The sequence below is a fragment of the Siniperca chuatsi genome, linkage group LG10 (genome assembly GCF_020085105.1).
Source record: "Siniperca chuatsi isolate FFG_IHB_CAS linkage group LG10, ASM2008510v1, whole genome shotgun sequence".
Taxonomy (NCBI): Eukaryota; Metazoa; Chordata; class Actinopteri; order Centrarchiformes; family Sinipercidae; genus Siniperca; species Siniperca chuatsi.
Genome location: NC_058051.1, coordinates 11,786,455 through 11,810,421, shown reverse-complemented (window position 1 = coordinate 11,810,421; position 23,967 = coordinate 11,786,455). Strand labels below are relative to the sequence as shown.

The following is a 23,967-nucleotide window of genomic DNA, read 5'->3' as shown; positions in this document are numbered from 1 at the left end:
TTTAATAGCATAATTCATTTGAATAACTGTGATTTCATTTCAAATTTATAGAATTTCTATATTTAGCCCAGAAAATCTAGTGAAGCCCCATTAATTGTCAAATATACATTTTGTTGGTTCAGAAAGTAATTGTAATGTTTCAACTGTGTAATATTTTACAACTACGTATTAATTCATTAATTTAAATTACAAAATAGCCTCTTATACCTGTGGACCTGTGCATGAACATTTATTTATTATAACTTGTTTTAACATTAATGATGCTATAGACATTTTAAGGCTGGTAAGTATGTTGACTTTTTATGTAAAAAGAGTTAAGATTAACCTCTTGTTGATAACATCAACAGTAAGTCAACAGTAAGTCATCTACAGAGGAAGATTAAAACCATGAAAACAAGGCATAATAATTCAGACTTCTGACCTTTTGTTATAGTCTTCTCACTTTAATCTGTAATCTTACAATTCTGAGATTACAATTAAGAGTGTATATCAAGGGGGGAGGGGGCACCTCTCTTACGCAGTGTCAACAAAAAGTGAATATTATAAACTTCCCAGATTCCCAGGATTTGTTGCAGGGCTACTGTATTGATATGCAATAGATTGTGCATGTTTACTTAATAAACTGGTTGTTTTAATCACAGTTGGGTTAACCTGCTAGGTCCAAATGAAAAAATGCACTATGGGCACCCAATGACTGTATGTTGCATGTATGCACAATGATGCCTTCGAGTGCCCACTACGTGCAGTGCTCACCCTATAGTATACATTGCTATACCAATACTAAACACTACAAATTGCAAAATCAATAATATTTACACAAGTGCATTTTCCAAGTTGGACACTGAAATGGGTGAGGCACAGTGGCTCTGTGGTTAGCACTGTTGCCTCTCAGTATGAAGCTAATGGGTTCAGGTTCTTACTGTGTGTAGTTTGCATGTCCTCCCTGTGTCAATGGGTTTCCTCCAGGTGCTGCTGTTTCCTCCCACAGTCCAAATACATGCAGGTTAGATGTACTGAACCTACCTGTAGGTGGAAATGTGTTTATCTGATTGTGAAGCACTGTGATAGACGGGTCCGGGGAGTAATCTGCCTCTCATCTAAAACATGCTGGCTGGATTAAAGGAAAGATGGATGGACACTTAAATGTGGCCCCATAATATTATATCACGGTTACCAATTTGGTATAAAAGATACCAATGTATGCCTAAATGTTTGTTTTAAAAAGTATCTGTACTAACATTTATCATCAATATTATTACTGATATATATATATATATATATATAGAGAGAGAGAGAGAGAGAGAGAGAGATAGATAGATAGATAGATAGATAGATAGATAGATAGATAGATAGATAGATAGATACGTGTGTGTGTGTGTGTGTGAGTTTATGTATTATTTGTTGTTTATTTGGATTACTGTTAGCTCTGTGACAGGCCGAGTAGCAAGCTCTGGGGGCCCCTGGCCCGGGTGCTGTACATGACTCCCACTCTCTAAACCGTGTGCGGTCGTTTTCTTTGAAGAGGGCGCCGTTTTCTCCGCAGAGCCGCGCCGCTGAAGGCTGCTCCGCGCCCGGACCACGTGACGAGGCGAAGCGGCCTCTCTCCTCTCTCGGTCCTTCCTTCCCAGGGTTCAATGAGCGCTGTGTGGCCCCACCCCGTCTCTCTTCAGTGCTGTCTATCTCCTCAATGTAGGCTACTATTCTCGGAGAGAGAGAAAGGGAGAAAATAATAACCTCCAAGAATTGGTTATTCCTGTCTTTCACCTTCCAGGACCAGCGGCCAGGAGGGGAGCGGCCTTCGCGGTGGGAATGTGCTGCTACAACCCCGCGTCCTATTTTTTTGTCAATGTAAATGCACATGTAGTCTCAAGCTTGTAGCCTATTTACCCACCTCGGATTCAATAGGAATATAGCCTATATGTATGTTTGTATGAGTGTGTACATATATATAGGCCTTATGTAGGCTATAACTGAGCCTGACAGCGGGGGTTGCTTTTTCACCTGCAAGAAACGTGGATACATTTCGAGGGATTTTCACATCTTGGTCACGTTTTCTTTTTCTTTTCTTTTTTATGATTTTTTCTTGAAGGGATTCATCAGAGCCGAGCCGGGAATTTAAAAAAAAGTATATCGGTGCGCAGTTTTGGAGGCTCGGTGGTGATGTGAGGGGCTGATAACACATTTCAGCAACAAAAGCGAGGGGCAGGGAGAGAGAAGGCCCTTTGGAGGAGAAAACACAGCAAGGAACAGCCATCACAAACGAGGAGGACAAATCGGGGGATATTGGGTCGTGTCGAAGTTGGAGGTGGTGGGGGATCCAGCCGAAAAGACAACCGCAGTGAGTTTGGAGCTGTTTTGGGTTGATTTGATGCAGCGAATGGAAAGGAGCCGGATGACGACGGAAGCAATGAGAATATCACACATGTAGCTCGTTGGGGTGTAAATATTATTTCCCTCCCTCCTGTCCTGCTGGGCCCCCGACGAAGACAGCCGTCGGGGAGACAGAGAAATAGGTAGAGAGTTTAAGTGTACATCTATGGAAATGTTTATCATGAAAGGAGACGTGGAAACGAGCCGCGCCACAGCACGGGCGAGGTTTTCGGACACGCCGAGTTCGGCTCCCTGTCACGGGCAGCAGTGAGACGCAAGACCCGGGCTTTTGGAGATGCAAATTAGGTTGTTTATTCTGCCTCCGTTTGAGGTGAAACCCCGAGTTTTGCTATCTTAACAGACGTAGTGGATTACAATTCTTTACGCAACACAGTTGACTGAGACAGTGAGAGTGGGAACACAAAACAAAAACTATTCTGCATGTGCAGAAGGAAAAAGCCCGAGCAGGATTCAGCAAACTGAGAAGGCGGCCTCGGTGTCGTCAGCAACAGTATCCTGCCCTTTCTCTGACAGCAAAATACGCGTTATGGACACATAATTTCTACAGTGCTGCACCACGGACAGTTTTTGAAGCAGGCCAGGGACGTTAAACGGTGTAAATGTGGGTGACATTGCTGCCAAATCCGCATGTCAAACGAGGGATCTAGACTAGTTTAGTTTATTTATTTTTCTTTCTACATACCCCCCTCCACCTCCTCTTCTTCTTCCACCTCTTCCTCCTCCTCCCCTGGACCCCCTTTTTTCTTTTTTCTTGCGGGAAGATGGGTTGTTTGGGCAACAGTAAGACCGAAGACCAGAGAAATGAGGAGAAGGCACAAAGAGAAGCAAACAAAAAGATAGAGAAGCAGCTCCAAAAAGACAAACAGATATACAGAGCAACACACAGACTACTACTTTTAGGTGAGTTTGATTTTTTTGTTTTTGTTTTCTGTGCTTGCTGCTTTACAGGCAAGTCCTCGGTCTGCACAGCTGAGTCTCTGCTTCCTCCCTGCATAACCTTCTGGGATGTTGTTTTGGGAAACATTGTCAACAGTGTGACTTTGCCATTGCATAAGGCTAAAAATGCAGTAACGTTACTGGGTTTTCACCATGTTGCTGTCAAATTGACAGTCTACCACCACCAAAACATGCTGTAGCAGAGTCCATAGGTTAGTTTGAGAGTATACACTGAGGTAGAGGTAAATGTATAAGGTGGTTAAACTGCTGTCAGTGGTCATCATAGGATAAACAACCACTCACATCAATAAAAACTGGTTTTACTGTCATTTATAGTTCATTTCTGCATGCTTTTTTAACAGAACATATCCTTTTTCAGCTTTATTAGTTTTGGACTACATAGCAAGCTGTACAGTATTCATTTTAGTCCTTATCATGCATGTAGGCCTGAAAAGTTGGCGAAATAAAGTCTAGTTTTACATTACATGCCAGTTTGTGGGTGTGTAGCCCAAACAGCGTCTTAAGATAATGTGACTAAGAAAAAACACACAACCTAGTGAATGAACATGTGTAAGACTCAACATGTGTGTGTGTGTGTGTGTGTGTGTGTGTGTGTGTCTGAGAGTGAACTGGAGGTGGGCTGGGTCTCTACATTACATAAGAGACAAATAAGAGTGTCTAACTTTCCCTGCCATGCTCTCCTCTGTACCCTCCTCATATGTCCATTTGTAGGCTTACCACTTCTAAGAAGCTGTGGTGTTCTTTGTAAAAATTGTAATATATGATTACAGAAATTCCAGTGATGGTGCGTATTGTATGACACACCTGTATTTATCTTGGGGAGGAAGTTGTGGTGACTTTAGGAAAGCAGAAGGACAGGACCCATATGAAAACCAAAACAAAGATGTCTCCCGTAAAGTTAGCTGCCTTTCAGTTATATAATCTACTAGTTTGACTCTATCGCAGACCTGTGGACCTGCGGGCTGTTAATTGTGATTCTGCATATTTTGGAAGATGTTTAAACAGCGAACAAAGGCAAATGAAGCATAAAAGGGTCACTCTCAATTCAAACCTGGTGCAGCTGAAAACATGTAGCTAGGCCTTGAGCTTGGTTTGTATCCATGTTGGGAAAATATAGTATCTGAAGTAGTACAATCCATATTATTGCTATAAAGAATCTGAAAGTGGCAATCAGGAACCAAAACATGGTTAACTGGTCAACATTTGTGGTGTCAATCTTTGTGTTAAGTGCAGGTGACACACAAATATTGGCCATCTATTTGCAGAGCAAAACCTTTAGCATGTCTGTCCACCAGGCTGAAGTTGTTGATCATTGGATTATGTTACTCAGTATAATTGTAACCTGCAACTAGAACTACACTGGTCATTGGATTAAATAGATATGTCACTGGATTAATTAGAGCACCTAATTAAAGTGTTAATGGGTTTGTGGCACATGCTAGCTAGAGTTTGTTTCACCTGACACCTACAAAAGGACTGATAACATAAAATATGTGTTGTATTGAGAGGTAGCAGTTATTTTAAGTCCCAAGTTGACAAAGTAACACTTTTACAGAGTAGACCATCTATACTGAAGATATGATGGCCTTCAAGTAACATTCTTTTAATCAAAATGTATCTATTGGTCTCCATTTATGAATGTAACATTTATTAAATTACCTAAAACAAATATACTACCTAAACTTTATGCATCTGTGCCATGCTTGAGGATAAGTAGTGGATCATATAAACTTTTATCCAACAAGTGACTTTTTAATTTTACCACATTTCCTAATGTTGTATCTTTTATAATATATTCTAGATACATTTCCTGATCCAGCAGAAAATGGCAGGACAATAATCTGAGGAGGATTTAGCTACCATGTATTTGGCAAGAAAAAAACAAAGCACATCTTTTAATCAGATAGTTTATTTATCTTTATATTATTTACCTAATCTGACTGATTCATTTAAACTTTTTATTAGCTATAAAATTGCGTGAAAGTCCACAATTGAAGTGAACTTGTTGGTAAAATCATTGCAAGTATTTGAATTGACAGTGCAATTCGAATGTAATATCTCCACAATATTTGCAAATCAAAGGGACAATCCTGTGTGCACAACGCTCTGCAAATGTTTGTGATATGGTAATGTACTACTACAGTTATCTGTTATTTAACTGCAGTAAATGTTAAATTGACTAACAGTGTTGCATCCTGCCCCAAAGATCATTCACATTTTAGTTGTTGTTTAGAGTACATGACTTTTCTCTGACGGTTCATTGACAAATTGCAGTTTACATCTGTGTCTGCATTACAGTTTAGCAATATAAACATTGAATTTATGTTATTTTGGAGGTGTGACTCAGATTAAACTTTATTGGTGTGGTTTTAAAATTTCAGTAGCGTACAGACAGACTGCGGGAGTATTTCCTGTTGGACGAACCACTAATGGCCAGGCTCATCAAATTTTACTTTTGCCAATCCATTTAATCCAGTCAAACTTCTCAAATGCATCAGCGTTTAATGCTGTCTTATCAAACAGTTGTACAAGAACTTTGCATAAATAGAAAGGTAATTAATTAATAAGACTAATAATCTGCCTTGGGTGCCAAATTTGTGTACTTAACAGTTTTTAATGCTATGTACTATGGACACTGTTTTGCTGGTACACAAAAGGATTCAGGTTCAAAAACCACACTTGATTGAGTGTGTGTTTCTTTTTTGTTTTTGTTTTTTGTTTTTTCAAACATGCAACCAAAAATGGTTTCTAGTATACAAGAAGGGCAGGTCTCAAAAATCACCACTACACAATTGTACTTCACTATTTAATGCAGTTATTTTGCAAGATGTTATGGCATTTATGCTTCATCAGACAATGTAGTGTTGGAAGTGACAGGGAGATGGGAGAGAAAGAGGAGAGCTGACATTGTGACATGAGGTCATCAGTCAGATTTGAGAGCATGATGTTATGAGTTCATGGTATGTGCTGTAGCTTGCTGAGCCACCGAAATGCCCAAGTCCCAGACTCTTCTGTGGCTTGACTACCACAAATACGTCTCATGGGTGGGAATCGCTGGCTATAACCTCCTAAAACAAAACAGTTGCAAAATACCAGTCAGTCAAACCAGATGAATTAAATCAAATTAGGTGTTATTTTAAAAAGGATCAAATCAGGTCTCTACCTTTTCCAAACAGTACAAATGTAGTATTAGTTGGACCTAAAAAAAAAGAATATAAGATTACAATTAAAGCAGTTATTGAAATAGTTTATAAGCATGTAGAGCAATAATAAAGAGAATATTCATGTTAGTAAGATAAATCTAGCCTCACTGTCTTTACTTGTAATAAAAATACTCAATATTAGCTTAAATGGCTTGTTAAAATTTAAATTTTGGAAGATTGGTGCATTTTTAAGCTTCACATTCAGGGCTTTTAAAGAAGAGTACCACTTTATTTTTGATTTCACAAACTGTACAAAGTACTTGGATCTCTTGCTCAAGACATGACATTTATTTGGTTTGGGGAAAGTTATGAGTCATTGTTAATTCCTGATCTTCACTTCAGTTGTAAAGATAAAGAAGAGGAGACAGCTGAATGAAAAAAATGGTTGAGGTCTGAGACAGGAAAGGCGTTGGACTATGTGAAAGAGCTGCAACCTTTAAATGTTTAACTTTAAGCTGCTCACTCTCCATGCAGTTGTACATACTGCATTACAGAGCAGGAGATGTGAGTTTCATTCTTACATCAGATACACACAGGCCATCCAGGGACCTGAAGCATACACCTCACTAGCAATGCCAAATGCAACCAGTCTCTCTTCCGCCTTTTAGCAGCATCAGCTGAATAACTCACAATTTTACTGTTTGTTGACAGCCAAATACCACAGACAACAACAGAGATCACATTTTCCTCACAGGACATAAAGGCATATGATGAGCTTATGAACTAGTTGTTTATTAGAAGAAAGCTGTTGCATTAGTGCAGGAAATATGAAGAGGGCAGCATTTGGTAAAATGAGAGGTTAAAAGGCAGGGCCCCAAAATGGATGACAGTGTATTTAAGACTAAATTGAATTAGGCAAGGTGTCAGACTGCTGTTAAATACAGCTTAACACCTGTAAACGTACACCAGGTCTGTGAAATTAGTGTTTAATAGTACGAGTTAGCTATAGGAACAGACACAATTAACAATATCTTAAAACATTAGGTAAACTCAAACTTTATTGAAGTACAGCAAACCAAAATACTCCTCTTGCAATCAATCACGTGGCATTATTGTCAGTTGCAGACAACTGTGTATTGGTGGTGGTCATCAAGGCAGTGTGAACATTATTAAAAGTTTGAATGACCCAGTGTAAAAACTAAAGCCAAATATGCTTCTTGGTGGTGAAGTATACTGCTTGCCAAACTCTTTTGAAGGGAAATGTTTAAAATGTTTTTTATGGAAAAGTCTAAAAGCTGTCATCAAGTCTAAAAATGTAATCTTGTGATTGTGATCACAGTATCTAGTGGAATAATCCAGTTTATTATTTCAACCATGACCATGCAGCACAGTCCTTGCCTCTTTTCCAAATAAATTCACATTCATGTATGAAATTTGCTGTTTGTTCATTGAAAGTTTCCTGTAGGGCATAGTATGCCACAGCCAAAACAGCTTATGAACTTCCAAATTGAAAACCTTTTAGTAAGGTACAGTGCTTGTATCCAATATACGGGAAATGGAACAACTGTACATGCTATAAAGTGGCATGTCAGACAAATGTTTGTGTGTGTGTATACTGTACATGTGTGTTGTCTTGTATCACATGTCAACAGATCCCTAATATTTCTGTGTTTCTCTCTCTGTCAGGAGCTGGAGAGTCAGGAAAGAGCACCATAGTGAAACAGATGAGGATCCTACATGTCAACGGCTTCAATGCAGAGTAAGTATGATATGAGTTAAGGCCTAGAAGTAGCTGAACATGAGCATATATCCAAAGTCAGTTTAGGCGGTATCTGCTGCTGGCTGCACCAGACGATACCTGTATTCCATTTCTGGGGCTGCACCCTGTCTTCTGGAAAACCTGAAGTCAATTTGAATCTGCACCTCCTCTCAGACCCTTACAGAGACCAAACTTGTACATTTGGCGTCGCAGTCGTGTGATATTTCCCAACTTTGAGTTGACGACAATTGGCTGTATGCAATATTAAATGACTGGCCAGCATATAATGGATTGCAAGATATTGACAACAACTTTTGGAGGAGCCTTTAAAGTGAGACAGCCCTGTCAACCCGTCATGATGTGCTTGGTTTATGAAGTGTGGACTTTATTGGAGGCTGAAATGCGGTGCAGTCCTTAGGTTTATATTGCTGCTTTTTTTATCAAACAATACTAGTCTGCCAAAGCAATAAGAATTTAGTCTACAATAATTTGACCGAGTAACCAATAGCCTAGTCAGACTGCAGTGCAGAAAGGGAAGTTTGACCCTTTGCAAAAGAGTCAAACTGAAGCCCGGGGCATTGAAGTTATGTATGTATGTATGTATTTAATATGATATTTCAAAATTAGCAGGTAGAAGTGATAGTCACTTGATTGTTTTGACTGATAGTGACTAGTGAGCTAATCTCTCTGCTGCTAGCTGCTCAATGTAATGTGAATATAGATGCTAACTAAGTCAATGCTGTCTAACCTCAGTAAGGAGAATATTGAATGCTGAATCAATTGGTATGACTGAGGCAAGTAGTTCAAATATTAGTATAGTTTTCAAACATTTAGCTTCTTGGTGTCAGCAACTATATCTTCCAATAGGCTTTGTTGAAGGCATACAAAGCTCTATGGGAACAGTAGCTGTTGAATGCTAATGATGACTGTTGTTACATCTCTGTTAGAATAACAAAGCATTATTGGCAATCATATGAGTAGATGCCCATTAAGCTTACAGAATATCATATCTGAACTTTTCAGAAAAATCAGTGTAGCAAACCTGCTGCACAGAATACATTGTGTCACAGAGGCCAGCCAGGAAGTGTGGTGGAACTGAGCTTTCTATAATGCTTCCATGTGTTTGTCTAAACATTCTGGACATTATTGTTCCAACACCAATCTGGTGACCCAAACACAGTAAAACAAGCATCTGGAATTATTTTTCCAGATATTATTTTTTCCCATGACATTTGAAGACACCCAGCTTCTACCCCTTATGTCTGAAGTAAACCTTCTTCTGCTTTTGTGGGTGTAAATTTGATTTATTTGTCTGTTTTTTGGCATTCTCGCATTTTCAGTTCTTTAATTTAGACTCTAGACACACACGTCTCAAGTATTTCTTACAAAAGATTACAATTCTGCTGCTCTCTTTTTCTTGCTTTTTGGTTTCCGGATCATATCCTTGACTTGTGCTTGTTTCAATAAGCAAAAAGGAAAGTTTAATCTGTGTGTGTGTGTGTGTGTGTGTGTGTGTGTGTGTGTGTGTGTGTCGGTGACTTGACATGTATTGGTCTGGTGGTTGCGATGGGGATGGAAGCAGCTTTGCAAGGTTAGACTAGAAAATCAGCACCTAAGGCAGACAAGCGCGTATGACCCAGCGTGTGACTCCACAACACTGAGCTGTGTGTGTGTGTGTACAGGTTGGGTGGGTGTCTTCAGCATCATCACTTTCAGTCTCATCTGTGACATTGCTTGGATTAACTGGTTGATTTTGTTTATCAAGCCATGTATGGCTCCTTTGTTTCTTTGTGTGTGTACTCCCATATATGTTGCTCCATATGTATGTGTTTTACTTGTGTGGTCAGATGTCGTCTTTTATGAGACTAACAATGAATCACCTTTTGTTTTTGAAGATCTGCTAAAACCAAAATAACAGTCTTACAGGCCAGTTGCTTGTGGGTCTCCACATGACAAGCATAGTAATATGTTTTAATAAGACTGGATCCTGAGGGAGGACATAAATTTACTGATTTGAGACTGAAAGGGTTTAATAATGCCTGTGATGAAAGAGTTTGGGTGAATGGGTTGAGTGTTGTGGTAACCTAAAAGTCAGAGTAATTGGCTTGTGACCGGAAGACTGCTGGTTCCAAATGCTGGCCTGATTTGGAAAATGAATGAATGACTGGTTCAGCCAACTTCTCAGTCTTCTCAACTATGACTGAACTGCCCTTGGGCAAGGCATGTAACTGCCTGCCTCCTCACAGGAGCTGTTAAGTGGTCAACAGCTGAGGACTGCAGATGTGTGGGATGTGTTTTTTATTTTATCTTTTTTGCTGAAAAAGCTCTGATTATTGTGATATTGTATTTCAGCCCCAGTCCCTGTCATCTGCTTTACATCTTACTGTTAATTATCTGCATTTATTCACCTTAACGTAGGCTATTACTAGACGTCGTCACTGTAACATGTTGTGTCATGTCTTCTTGTCTCCTTTCCTTCTCTAACCACACACAGGCATGCAGTTGTACTGTCAACTGGAATAGTGCACACACATGACCATGTGATTTTTAATGACTATCAGGTTGAAAATGTAAACAAGGCCTTCTCAATCTCCCTCCTAACCCAATAAACTCTGTCTTACCCCCTTTTTTCTCTCTCTTTCTCTTGTGTTTCTTGGTGCACAGTGACCTCACAGGCTTCTCTGGCTCTGTTACCATTTGTCAATGAGTATTATACCAATTGTATTCAAGTATGAGTGTATTTTTCAGTCCAATACATAAAATGATTTTAATGGGAATGTAACAACTCACTGTAGTTTAATTCAAGCCTTTCTGGACCGGATTTGGAAAACAAACGTGACAGATATCTATGAAAGCCAAAATAGGCTTATAATACCATTGCAGCGATATGGTAGCTTGGCCCAGAAAGGTGTATGTGCCTGCATGCCTGTATGCGTTTTGAATCAGTTTGTGTGTATTTTGTGTTTGAGTTGAAGTCTGGTGTGAAAGAATACGTTCTCAGTATTGACCTGTTCGTGTTCAGTTGGATGGACATTTAAGATCCTCTGTGCTCTTTCCTGATCTTCATGATCTTCACCTGTGTTTTAGCCGATCAAGACTTCAGCCTCCACGTTAGCGATTCTTGTTCGTTAATGTAAGCTTGTCGAAGAGCCTGGGCTGTTGAGAAAATACGCCATGTGATACAGTGGACTGTAGGTGGCGACACTGACATGTCAGTGCATCTGCACGTCTAAAATGCTACTGCAATTGCATTTTTTTTGTATATATATGAGTCACAAATTGGCACAATGGTGAACTAGTCTGACTGTGACAAAACAGCTCCCCCTTGTGGACAGTCTGCAACCTGCTAAATGTAAGAGTGCTTTTGTGAGTGAGTTAGAAACCACTTCCATTATGGTACTTCACATCTAAATAATCTGATGCATCATGCAGCCCTAACCTGGATTGTATGAGCAATTACCCCCTAAAAGATTTTACCTGTAAGGTGAAGTTGTGAGGGAACTGTGCAGCCTTTGATTTTGATAACCAAATGTCGAACTTTAAAATGCAAATTGCACTGCTCTAAATAAATTGATAAACATTTGCATCGATTTGGTCTAGTGCAGCAATGTCCCTTGTGAAAGGGAAAGTAAAAACTGGCACAGAACAAAGAGGCCCATCTTGTCACTGACATAGAACTATTTTGTGGTTTTTTTGGGGCATTTTTCCGCTTTATTTGATAGAGACAGGAAAGGCAGGGGAGAGAGAGGGGAAGATATGCAGCAAAGGGCCCGGGCTGGATTTGAACCCAGGCCGCTGCGGTAAGGACTCAGCCTTGAAACGTGGTATGCGCTCTACCAGGTGAGCTACCGGGGCACCCAACATAGAACTATTCTAAACACAATGCGCTGTTGTCCTGGCAGGCTCAAGGTGAAAGATAGGCTAACTGGCTCTCTGGTTTCCTTTATTAGAAACATTTCTGTCAGAGTCCAAATGTCTTGTATAAACAGCTATCTTTCACAGCAGACAGACATAATTTCTCTACCACGCGTGCCAGTGAAGGTCTGTTTACCCTTCCCAGATCAAAAACAAACTCTATGCAGCACACTGTAGTGTACTATGTCACAGTAACATGGAACTCCCTCTCTGTACTTTTTTTTAACTTCACTAAAACAATACTTGCTAACAAAACCCCTCTTTTGTGTTCAAAAGAGGAGCATGCCATCTATGATGGATGGTTTTCTGTGGTGAACATAAAAGTGCTCAGACAGTTTGTAGTGTCCCCTCTTTGTCGACTAACAATTGGATGCTGAATGGAAGTGACAGTAATTGATTAGAATTTTGCACATTTATACCATTCTGTAAACAGTATACATTTAGTAATACTTTTATTTTAAATGATGTTATATTTTTATATACTTGCATATTACTTTATGCAAGTTGTTATTTTCACTCCTGATGAGCTAGAAGTTATTGGAAACAGTTTTATTGTAAAATCACTGTGTGTTTCAGAGAGAAGAAGCAGAAAATTCAGGACATCAAGAATAATATTAAAGAGGCTATTGAGGTAAGTGGCTGTGTTTTTGTTGTTAGTAGACGAAAACACCAAAATTTCTTTAGATATGTTTACTGGGATTAATTGAACTGTTCATAGAGACAAGCAGACAATCAGTCCTGCTTTCTTGTTAATATTCGAAAATCATGTCCATCTTCTGTCTTTTTGTCATCCACACTTAAATGTATTTTGTTTGGGTTTGTGTATTTGTGACAGACCATAGTAACAGCTATGAGCACCCTGACACCGCCAGTGCAGTTGGCATGCCCAGAGAACCGGTACCGGATCGAATATGTTCTTAACCTCGTCAACCAGAAGGACTTTGAGTTTCCATCTGTAAGTAGTACAATATGAGACACCACAAACACACACACACTCAGAAATATGATTATCTTCACACCAGGGTCTTATTCTTATGTTTGCAGTTTTACCATGTAGTCTGCAGTTTCAATTTTAACTACCATTTACTTCAAAGTTAAATTTAAAATTGGTTGCTTGCCATGTATGCATCGTTGAATGCCGTCATTGTAAGTTGCTTTGGATAAAAGCATCAGCTAAATAAATGTAATGTAATTTTTGACTCTGGTGTAAAGCTGTGTCCGATATAATACATTTGTAACAGGTGCAGGTATCCTCAGCTGTGTGTGTGTGTGTGTGTGTGTGTGTGTGTGTGTGTGTGTGTGTGTGTGTGTGTGTGTTTCAGTAGATGATAGTAGGTAATAGTCCCAACGTCCCAGGTGTTAATCCCTTGACACGGGTAGCAAACACTGAGGTTTACTAATGACCTAATGGGTAGTGTCTGTGTAAGTTCATTATTCTCAGTGGGACATTCCCATTAACTAATTGTCCAAGCCAAGAGACTAAACCTTGAAGTCTGAAAGTCTCACTGTTTATCCATAGCCACCTGTGGGGCAAGGCTTAATTCACTTTTCAGTTCACTCAGTCTCACGTATGAATAGAAGCTGTAGTTCATTTTCTAGGGATGGGAATTAATTTTGTCGCTGAGCAGTATTGCAGTATATAGTATTTAGTTTTGTTTTTTAAAAGAACACTTTAAAATGTGGTTGAACTACATTTCCACGCGAAGATCATTTTAATTTAGAATTTCTTTATTTTTTTTTATCCGATGTTCACACTGCTGATAGGAAATGGATATTCATATCAGTCCAAAATGAATGGAAACAGTGACCTGAAATGTCACACATTTAAATGTTTGAAAAACCCTGGTGCTGTACTCAGCAGTAATGTAAAGTACAGTATGTTGTGATTTTTAGTAAATGAGCTAAAACACATAAAAACACTGGCTTGGTCCTTTTTTAATGCTTTGAAGCACAGAATTCATGTTAATAGCATCCATGCGTTATGGGAAAATGAGTATTTTGACTTTCCTGCTTATTAATGCATTAATTGGCATAACGACCTAATGGGCACAATTGCTTTTGTTTAATGTATGATGGTGATTATGGAGGGACATTAGGCAGCTAAAGCACCTCTTGTGTTTTCCATACAGTAATAGATGACGACCTTCAGCAAACAGGGTCAGCTGTCCTACCAAACTTGCACCCACACGTCAACCCTGCTGAAGTGTCCTTGAGCAAGACACTTGTTGCTTACCAGCTCCAGTGGCTCTGTTTTTAAGCTGATGCTGCACTCCGACCTCCTTATAGGGATTGATAGTGTCACATCTCATATCTCAGAATTGAGGTTTTCCTGGTTGCCTAGTTCGATAGGTTCATTGTTGTAATGCAACAGTAACTGGAGAGAGAAGAAAGGGAGGTTGTAAAAGAGAGAGAGGAAGCAAGTAAAGAAGGGGGGTTAGAGGAAGCGTTAAAAATAAAAATAAAAGAAAAGTGAGGTTATTATTATTTTTTTCTTAAAGCGCATGACTGATAATAAAAGAGCACTCTGTAAACACATGATGAGTTTGGTGTCATGGAGAACTGCATGATGAAAGGATTTTCTTACATTTAAGAGACGATGCAGCTGATAGGCTTTCTCTCACTAACAGGTTGTTGACATTGCAATTAAAGACACATTTTCCAGGTTTAGTGGTAATTTGAAGCAACTGAGGCAAACAAGGATGTAGAACTGCAAAAATAAGTCAACTAATCGATTAGTTAATCAACAGAAAATTAATCGGTAATCAATTGTGATAATCGATTAATCGTTTGTCATTTTTTAAGCAAAAATGCCAAACATTTGCTAGTTTGAGCCTCTCAAATGTGACAATTTGATGCTTTTCATACATGATAGACTGAATGTCTTTGGGTTTTGAACTGTTGGTCAAATAAAATAAAACATTTGAAGATGTCACCTTGGGCTGTGGGAAATTATAGCAGGCATTTTCCTCTATTTTCTGACATTTTATAGACATAGCAATGAATCAAGAAAATAATCAGAAGATTAATGGGTAATGAAAATAATCATTAGTTGCTGCCCTACAAGGAAATGAGGTTTTATTCCTGATCTTCTTGAAATTAGAACTGAATCTTAGAACGAATATACATGTCTTCACCACAACCTAGTCAGAACAGCATAACAAGAGGTAAAAGGGAGTAAATTTGATTTATATAACATACATTTACATAAATACAACTTTTTATACACCAGGTTTATTTTAAAGATACAGGAATGCAGAAACTTGAATGTGGCAACTCTATACTACACTCCAACAAACGGGTTTAAAATAATTCATAAGTCTAAACATATTAGCTAAACTACTTATTTGGAAATTAAAATGAAGGCAAATTGTTAGAAAAACTGTACATTGTAAACATCTGTTGGATTTTTCAGCTGCTTTCATGGTTCATCTTTGGTCCACAATATAGATTATATGCAGAGGTTATAAGTGACATTTGGGGTGCATTCACCTTCGTTTTCACTTCCAAATACGTGTTTAAGATGATTGGGTTACACTGGGATTTTGTAAAATAAATAAATAAATAAGACCCAGGTTGAGGAAAAAATCCTTAAAGAAAAGTGAATAAAAAGTTTCTTGTGCAAGGTAATGATCCATTTTATTCCAAAATGGGGAAAAATAGAAGGTAGGGGGGCTGCACATGTACGTTCAAGTCAAGTGACCATCTTCACCAGATACGTTCATTTATTTATTTTTACGTGGTGGCACTAAGCTCATGCTCTTATCCTGAGTGATTTATAGTAAGTGAGCAGAAAACAAATGTCTTACTCAGTGACAATTCATTAAGACTCATCAGCTGTTACAGGAATCAAATCCAAGAGTTATCCTATGCGGGATGCTCTCTTTAACCACTAAATCACCCTGCTGCCCCAGGCGTTCCACTCATGCTGAGCTATTGGGAAGCCATTATTTGTTTACGGTTGCTGTTTGGCTTTACTTGTTTGGTTGGTTGACTTGTTTATGACGAGCACTGCATAGTTTCCAAGTTATGAAGCAGGATGGCGAAAGTGTATTCTGCCTTTCACTGGGATATGCGTGAGCGACAGAGGGACAGCGTTGATACCAGGCGAGTGTGTGTGTGTGTGTTTGTGTAAAGACAGAGGTGTGTGCTCATATGCACATCATTACTTTAATTTATCTGGTTGTCTTTTATACTCTTGTCTTTTACTAAGCATTGGATAACTTCTACAAATCATTACAGATAGCAAATTGATCTATTCCATTATTGTGCAGATACTTTCTGTATCTGCACTTTTCAACATCCCTGATACTTAGTTTTAAGGTCACAACTAATGATTATTACCGTTTAATCTACCGATCTCCAATCATAAAATCCATATTTGAGAAACTAACAAATGTTTTGCCATTTGGCGTGATTAATTACCTAAATGTTCAATCGATGATGGATTAATCATCTTATCATTACAGCACTATTTGGTTTTTCCCAATGTCAGATTATTAATTAATTGATTTTTCTTATTTTTTATTAATACACACCGAGTAATGAATGCCTCCCCAAACAGCAGTTAAACCCAGTCTGGACAGGATTAGATGGAATGGAGCAGGGCAAAAAATATAAATGTCACAGGCATCAATTAGTGATATTTTTTATCCTGTGTGGAATTATATTATTACAGGTTTCATTACATTCAGTCATTACAGGTACATTTCTGTTGATACGCTGCTCATGGATATATAATCAGTTTTTAAGTAAACTGACATGTCCTCAGTCACTTTTACTGTCAATTTTAGTAAACTTTGCTAGTTTTGTACTGTATTTACTGTACTGTAAGACCGCTCTTGTATGGCTGATGTTTGGCTTATTTTGTTAAATATTTACCTTTACAGACATGTACACAGGCATCACACAGGCACCGCCCAGGCAAAACGTACGCTGCATGTGGCGTCAACAAAAACACTGAGCGCCTGGTGCCCTCAGACACACATTGTGGAAGACACACAACCCTGTCCCTTTTTTTTTCTCTCTCATAGCTGTCATATTTGGTGTAAGATGCACAGTAGATAATACAGAATGTCTCCTGCTTGTAGGAACACTTTGATTAAATAGGGTAAACCAACAGTTCATCTGCTGAAACAAAGGTCACAGAATTTTGTTCTTAATATACAGTATGTAATCGAACATTGCCATGAGATGGAACTGAGTGTGTGTTTCGTAATTTCATCTTTCACAAATTTTTGACCAGTGCATCAGATGTTAGCTTGGTAAACACACACAACCACCAGTAAATTACACCAGTTATCCTAGTGAGCAGCAAGAATAAATATGGTGCTCTTCTGTGAGTTTCTGCCTCCTGTCATTCATGTATTTCTGTTTCCCCATTCCTCCTCAGGAGTTTTATGACCATGCGAAGACACTGTGGCAGGATGAGGGGGTCAGGGCGTGCTATGAGAGATCCAACGAGTACCAGCTAATTGACTGTGCACAATAGTAAGTAATCATCTGCCAGTCCAAATACACGGTGACATGATCTCTACACTGAGGTACCAGTTTATTAGGTGCGCCTGAACAGCTTTGCAAGAAAATATTATATTTGTGAAGCTTATAATGTTTAGCTTTTATTGGCACTGTGTCAGAGAGGTGTTGATTCAACTTTGGTCATTTTTTAAGGATGTAGTTGGTGGTGGTGTAATATAGGATTTGGGTCTGCAACTAATGATTATTTTCATTATTGAGTAATTTGCTGACTATTTTCTCAGTTAATTTATTGTTTTGTCTATACTTTGTTGCATTTTTTTATTTGGTTTGTTTTGGTTCACTCTGTCAGATTACAAGTGAACCATGGCAAGCAAAGTAACATGGGTTTGGGACATCCTGGTAGTTCTTTGATGTTGCCAGGAAGCCACACAGCAATTACCCCTGTTCTGTGTACACAGTGTGGAGACGTAACCACTTTTAGCCTAATTATTGACGAGGTGAAAGGTTGTATTATTGACAAATATATACCAGATTATGCTACATGTTTATATATAAGGCAGAAGTAGTTTATGTGGATTTTAGGGTAATTTCCCTTAAATTATTTGGATTACACCCTGTGGTTTAATAAAAAAAAGACAACTGAGGACAACAGGGTTTCCCCACGGAAATTGGTCGGTAGAGGTGAGGTAAGTGCTGCCTGGTGATTATCAAACTAACTTCAGTCTGGTGTCCAACTCTGCAGTGCAGCAGCAGGTTTTTCTCTCACACGTCAGCACCTGATTATGACTGATTAGCTGTTTGTCTCTACTTTACTTTTCCCAACTTGTAAAAACTCAGGTTTTCTTATTTCCCAACATTGCAACGTGTTGCTCTGATTAATTACTGTGAAGCGATTCTGCGATGTAATCTATCAATTAGTCACTTGTTAAGATTCTGACACATCTCATCGTCATCTATCAGTGTAGTTACTAGATAATGGTTTAAATAATCGCCTCAGTCATGATGCTGATGTGATGTAGCACCACTGCTCAGTTACCCTGAAGCTTAATAAGCCCAATATTATGTTTCAGAAAAATGTAAGAATTTCTTCTGACATTAGTGAAGACGCTCTTCATTTCAGGCCAGTATAAAACACTGCTGGAAACCCTGGACCAGATTTTACAGTCTCTGTGAGATTTGTTATTGTTATTAGTTTATTTCAGTGTCATTCTTCTCTCTTGCCTAAACAACTTAATTAAAAGGAGAAGTCATTCTATAGATCAAATGGAATATCACAAACATTAGACAGATTTACAGTAGTGCGTCATGTATCTTACAAGATAAATGCTTAAAAATATACAGTTAATGTACAATCATAAAGGTGCTATAGGGTTTGGCTCTTCAGTAACATCTAGTGGCAGCTGTAGGATACCGCCACAAGCTTTGTGCACGTTACATAACTGCAGAGATATGACTTGAGCCTCCATGTGTACTTAGCAAATGTTATTACATTTTACACTGGCATACAGTGAAAATTGATTCTGGTCAGACGGATATTAAATCAATGCACAGATAGCACCAACATTAGCAACATCTTTGCTTGTCCAACCAATATTTTGTGCCAAACCAGTTTGCTGCAGTAGATGTTTTTATCTGTGGCGAAATCTCAGCAAATACTCAAAGCTGAGCTGCCTGTTTATAAAGCTATTGAAGCAACACAGGAATCACTGGCAGTGATCTCACACATTTGCAAATCTCAGACTGCTGTCTGTGTTATGTGCATACCTTTTCTTTATTAATGTACATGTTCAACATCTCATACTCAAATTATGTCAGATACAGTTTAAAACATGTGCAGTTGACAATATGTTGTGCCCTTTGATTATCTAGGCCCTACACTGCCACCTATTTTCAAGACTTTTGTTCTATGGTCCCCTCTGCCTCTATTTTCCCCTGTGCATCTTTCACCCTGTATATCTCCAAAACATAACCATTTCATTGTCGCATATAAATGATAGACCTACATATGTGTTTTTTAAAGATTGTTCAAGTTCTTCTTAAATTTGTTTTCAACAGCTCAGAGTTGATTGCAGCAAACAGAGTGTCTAGTTATCATTTCCAAAGCAAAGGCAGGTAAAAACACAGAAGAGAAAAATTATAGTAAAATAGTTTTCATGTAACAGCAGCAGTTTGCAGTGTTTGGGAGCAAACATGGCTGAGGCTGAGTCATCTACAGATCAGAGGATGTTTAAAAGGAGCGAAGGGGTGATGTTTGAGTGGGGTACCTTTGCTGCTCAGCTGTGGACTACGAGTCTGTAGCCTGAACTGCTTTCTTCTTAGTAAATTACTTGTGGTGAAAATTACGATCATTTAATTTAGCACTTTAGGTTGGCTTGGTGTTTTTAAAAGTTTACATAAGGAGAAACTGTCCCCCCCTATTTCTCCCTCAAGTGGTTGAGATGGTACAATCCAGTCTTTTGTTCCCTTCCTCTTCTCGCTCACGCATCCAGCACTAAAACACAAGCTCATCCTGCTCTTGCTTTCTTTTTCTCCTGTCTTCCTTTTCTCAATCTCCATCTGTCTGTCTGTCTTCTTTCTGGAGCTACTCCAGCCGCACTAGATTGGGAGCTGATAGACTATTAATAGTGCCTGTGGTTGGGTCTCCATGGTAACCGTGCTGGAGGCCAGGGCGCTGGGGAGCTATTTTTGAAATCTGCTCTGTAGTGTCAGACAGACGCCACTACGCTTTCATTCTTTCCCTGTCGTCCTCGTCTTGTGTTTCTTCCCTTCTTTCATGTTCACTCTCACATGCACACTCATCTCTCCTTTCCTCTGTCTCGGCACATGAACTTGCTCTGTGCATGTCGATTTCCCTCTATCTATTCTTTCTTGGCCCACCTCTCTTTCCTTTAGTTTCTCTTTGTTTCACAGGAATATACATATTTTTGGCAAAGAAACCCTTAGATTCTGTGCTCATTTCCTTTTCCTGTTACCTAGTTCACCTATGATGCTAAAAGTGCTTTAGTCTTGTGCCTGTGTTTAGTGGATGATGCAAACTAACATGTCATACTAATTAAACCAGTGCTGGGCAACTTAGGCATGTTTGTAGTGCCAAATGGCTGCAAAGGGTAACTTTGTGAAACCGTTTAAACTTAAAAACCAAGAAGTTTTATTATTGAAATAATATTTTCTTATGATGAGGTGGCAGTATATTGTACACATCAAGATTATTTTGACCAGCCTGACCACTCAGTTATATTTGTAGGACTTTAAAAGGTGAAATTATACAGCTAATGTTAGAGAATCCTTTCTCTGAGAATCTTTCTCTGGACAAAGACAAATTGCATTTTGCTTTAAATTTTATTTTATCTTTGACAAGGTTTGAAATGGGGTTACTAATTATTCCTTGGTTAATAATTTGGTATGGGCATTTTTGAGACGATAACTCGAGTGTTTCAGTCATGTCTGGGTTTTTGACTATTTTCAAACTTGGTCTCTGCCAACCGCCAAGCACTGTTGGTTGTGAACCAATCAAATCATACTGTAGCAATCTACCAGCTTTGTACTGTATAATCCACAATCTCTGTATAATATGATACAATTGATCAGAAATCAATTTATATTTTATATAGATAGATCATCTGAAGTTCAGGTGTTTGTTTTTTGCACAGAAAATGTTTGGATGAACCTGAAAGTTTCCCTGGGAGTGCCCTCCCATTTGATATTTAGTCTTTTCCAGGAGATTTGAAATCATGGCAGATGCTGCAGGTGGCCCACCTTCTCCCACTTAACAACTGCATATCAATAAATCCATTTCATCAGTAGAAAATACAGCATTAAATGAATAATCGTGCCACACACTTAAAGCTCTCTGGGTTTGCTTGTGGAGGGGAGCTGGATTTCGACTTGTGCATGACAGACAGATGAAACTTGAAATGAGCTTGGAAATACTTTGTCTGGGATTTTCAGATGTGTGCATCCTCTGCTTTTTTTGTTGTCCTGATCACTTCTAGGTATGTTTATTCCCTGCTGGCACACGTGCTGATGCATTTTGTCACATTGTCAAAATTTTGTGTTAAAGGCCTTTCTGTGCCATGTAGAACCTATGAGGGAAAACAACTGCTGTACTTCATATATCTCAGCTGAAGTGTTATGTATGAGTGAACCTTTTATTTAACCTTTTACGTAAACACACAATACTTTTTTAAATGTTCAAACAGGTTGTTTAAAATTACGATGCTTGCTGCTGAAAAGTGCATGTCATATTTGGAGTTCAAACTGTTCTTTTTAGTATTTTTTTATTATTCTGATTGTGGTGCCTGAGCACATCTGTGCAAGTCTTCAACAATGAAGCCACTATCTGATATTATATCCCCATAACAGCGTTCTTAATTATCTTTTCTTTTTTTTTTCTTCTCTCTCCAGCTTTCTAGACAAGATCGACATTGTGAAACAGAGTGACTACACTCCAACAGATCAGGTGGGTGAATCTCTGCCACCACAAAGTTAATATTACCTACACTTCATTCCCATAGAGATATTTCAAGACAAAGCTGGTTTGAAAATAAGGTCTAAATCAGACATTAATAAGCAGTATATTACTGTTTGGCATCCCCATTGACCTTACTCAAATGTTTGAGATTAAGGAGCTGGATCTTGATCTATCTATCTATCTACCTATCTATTTTGGTTTTAGTTGAATTTTTTTTTACCTGGAGTAGAGCAGTATAGCTTCTTTAAAGGCAGAATAAGTAGTAAAGTAAAAAAACAAAACAATGCATCGACTCATACAAAAATAATCCCTCTCAATCATCACTTATGACCCACTAGAAGTGTGTCTGTATCTGCAGAGACCCTGCCCTCTGCCTGTATTTTCTTAGTTTCTTATTAGTTTGCTGTGTTTGGGATGTTTCTGGGCGTCAACCTTTGGGCAGCAGTGGTGTGTAGCCCCCAGCGCGCAGTCTGCAAGGTCGGGACTCGTAACATAGGGAGCAGCTTATATCGCTGTCTCTGTCCCTCTCATTTGTATTCTGCCTGTGTCATAGATGCATCTCCAGCGCTGGCACAGCGCTAAAATGGAGTGTGGAGATAGGTCTGGCTATGCGAGACTCTCTGGCTCTGAGCTGGGGAGGAGGGGCCAATTTTGAATGTTGCATTTACGGACAAATTGGGAAAAATACTACTACTTCTGCCTTTAAGCTGTTATTTTTTTATATATTTTAAATTTGACATAATTTTCCAAACCATCAAAGATAAATCATATAGTCGTTTTACCCAAGTTGCCTTATGCAAGCCTAGAAATGGGGGCAGAAAAAAAATCTCATGTCCCAGTTTCTATAAGTTTTTCACCTTGATCTAGAAAATAGAAAAGACACAGAAGCAATTTGTAGAGTGTAAAGTTTGCTCCAGATTTGCCGTGTAATCATTCAAAAGCCTGTAGGATATCTTTTATGATCTTAGCAACCTTTTATGTTACAATTTCTGTTATTTTTACCAGGATCTGCTGCGATGCAGAGTACTGACTTCAGGAATCTTCGAAACAAGATTCCAAGTGGACAAAGTTAATTTCCAGTGAGTAAAAACATAAAGAAAAGGGCAGTGAAATAACACTGTATATGACACTTTTGTACAAAACTGTCTCACAGCTTCAGTATTAAACATGTACTATGACTCAGGATAGGAACAAATTTACCATCTTAGATAATTTCAGACATGTTTTTCACCTTTAACACTAATGTCTCTTTTTTGACTTACACAGTATGTTCGATGTTGGTGGTCAAAGAGACGAACGCCGAAAATGGATTCAGTGCTTTAACGGTAACTTCTGTTTTTGTGCTTCCTCTCACTTCACTCCTCTCACATCTTTTTTTTTTTCTCACTGTGTCTGATTTATCTCTATATCTCTGTCCCTCTCTTGTCCTCAGATGTAACAGCCATCATCTTCGTGGTGGCCAGTAGCAGTTACAACATGGTGATCAGAGAGGACAATCAGACCAACCGTTTACAGGAGGCTCTCAACCTCTTTAAGAACATCTGGAACAACAGGTGTGAGAGACAGATGCTGTATCTGTCTGCATGTTATTTTCTGTCACTCTGTAGAAGTAAAGATGGTTGGAAAAGTGCCTTTCTAAAAGTGTGTTTACATGGATTCCCAGTTCCACAATGACAAGGAACTCTATCTGTATTTAAAAATTGGAAAGCCTTCTCAGAACATCAATTTCAGTTTTTTTGGCTTTTTGTAGCTGCAGACAGATGATGGTTATCTATAAAGCCCAGTACAAAGGCTGGGGAACTTTTTATGGACCTGCCTGCTTTTTCTCTTGAATGATTGCATAACCAAGTGCCGGG

At 38.7% G+C, this 23,967-nt stretch overlaps 1 protein-coding gene across 2 annotated transcripts in view; it reads left to right on the top strand.

The window, feature by feature from the left end:
- Positions 1 to 1,567: 1,567 nt before the first annotated feature.
- The window catches only part of gnas (GNAS complex locus), a 27,051-nt gene continuing 4,651 nt past the window's right edge, over positions 1,568 to 23,967 (top strand). Inside the window, exons 1-10 of one of the 2 annotated variants that reach the window (XM_044210408.1) lie at positions 1,568 to 1,848; positions 2,090 to 3,291; positions 8,178 to 8,250; positions 12,742 to 12,796; positions 13,001 to 13,120; positions 17,555 to 17,652; positions 22,045 to 22,099; positions 23,117 to 23,190; positions 23,378 to 23,436; positions 23,544 to 23,664. In XM_044210408.1, coding sequence (XP_044066343.1) covers positions 3,153 to 3,291; positions 8,178 to 8,250; positions 12,742 to 12,796; positions 13,001 to 13,120; positions 17,555 to 17,652; positions 22,045 to 22,099; positions 23,117 to 23,190; positions 23,378 to 23,436; positions 23,544 to 23,664 — 794 coding nt within the window. In that variant the 5' untranslated portion in view covers positions 1,568 to 1,848; positions 2,090 to 3,152. Of the gene's footprint in view, positions 3,292 to 8,177; positions 8,251 to 12,741; positions 12,797 to 13,000; positions 13,121 to 17,554; positions 17,653 to 22,044; positions 22,100 to 23,116; positions 23,191 to 23,377; positions 23,437 to 23,543; positions 23,665 to 23,967 lie in introns of both variants that reach the window. The other variant, XM_044210407.1, reaches the window with a different exon arrangement.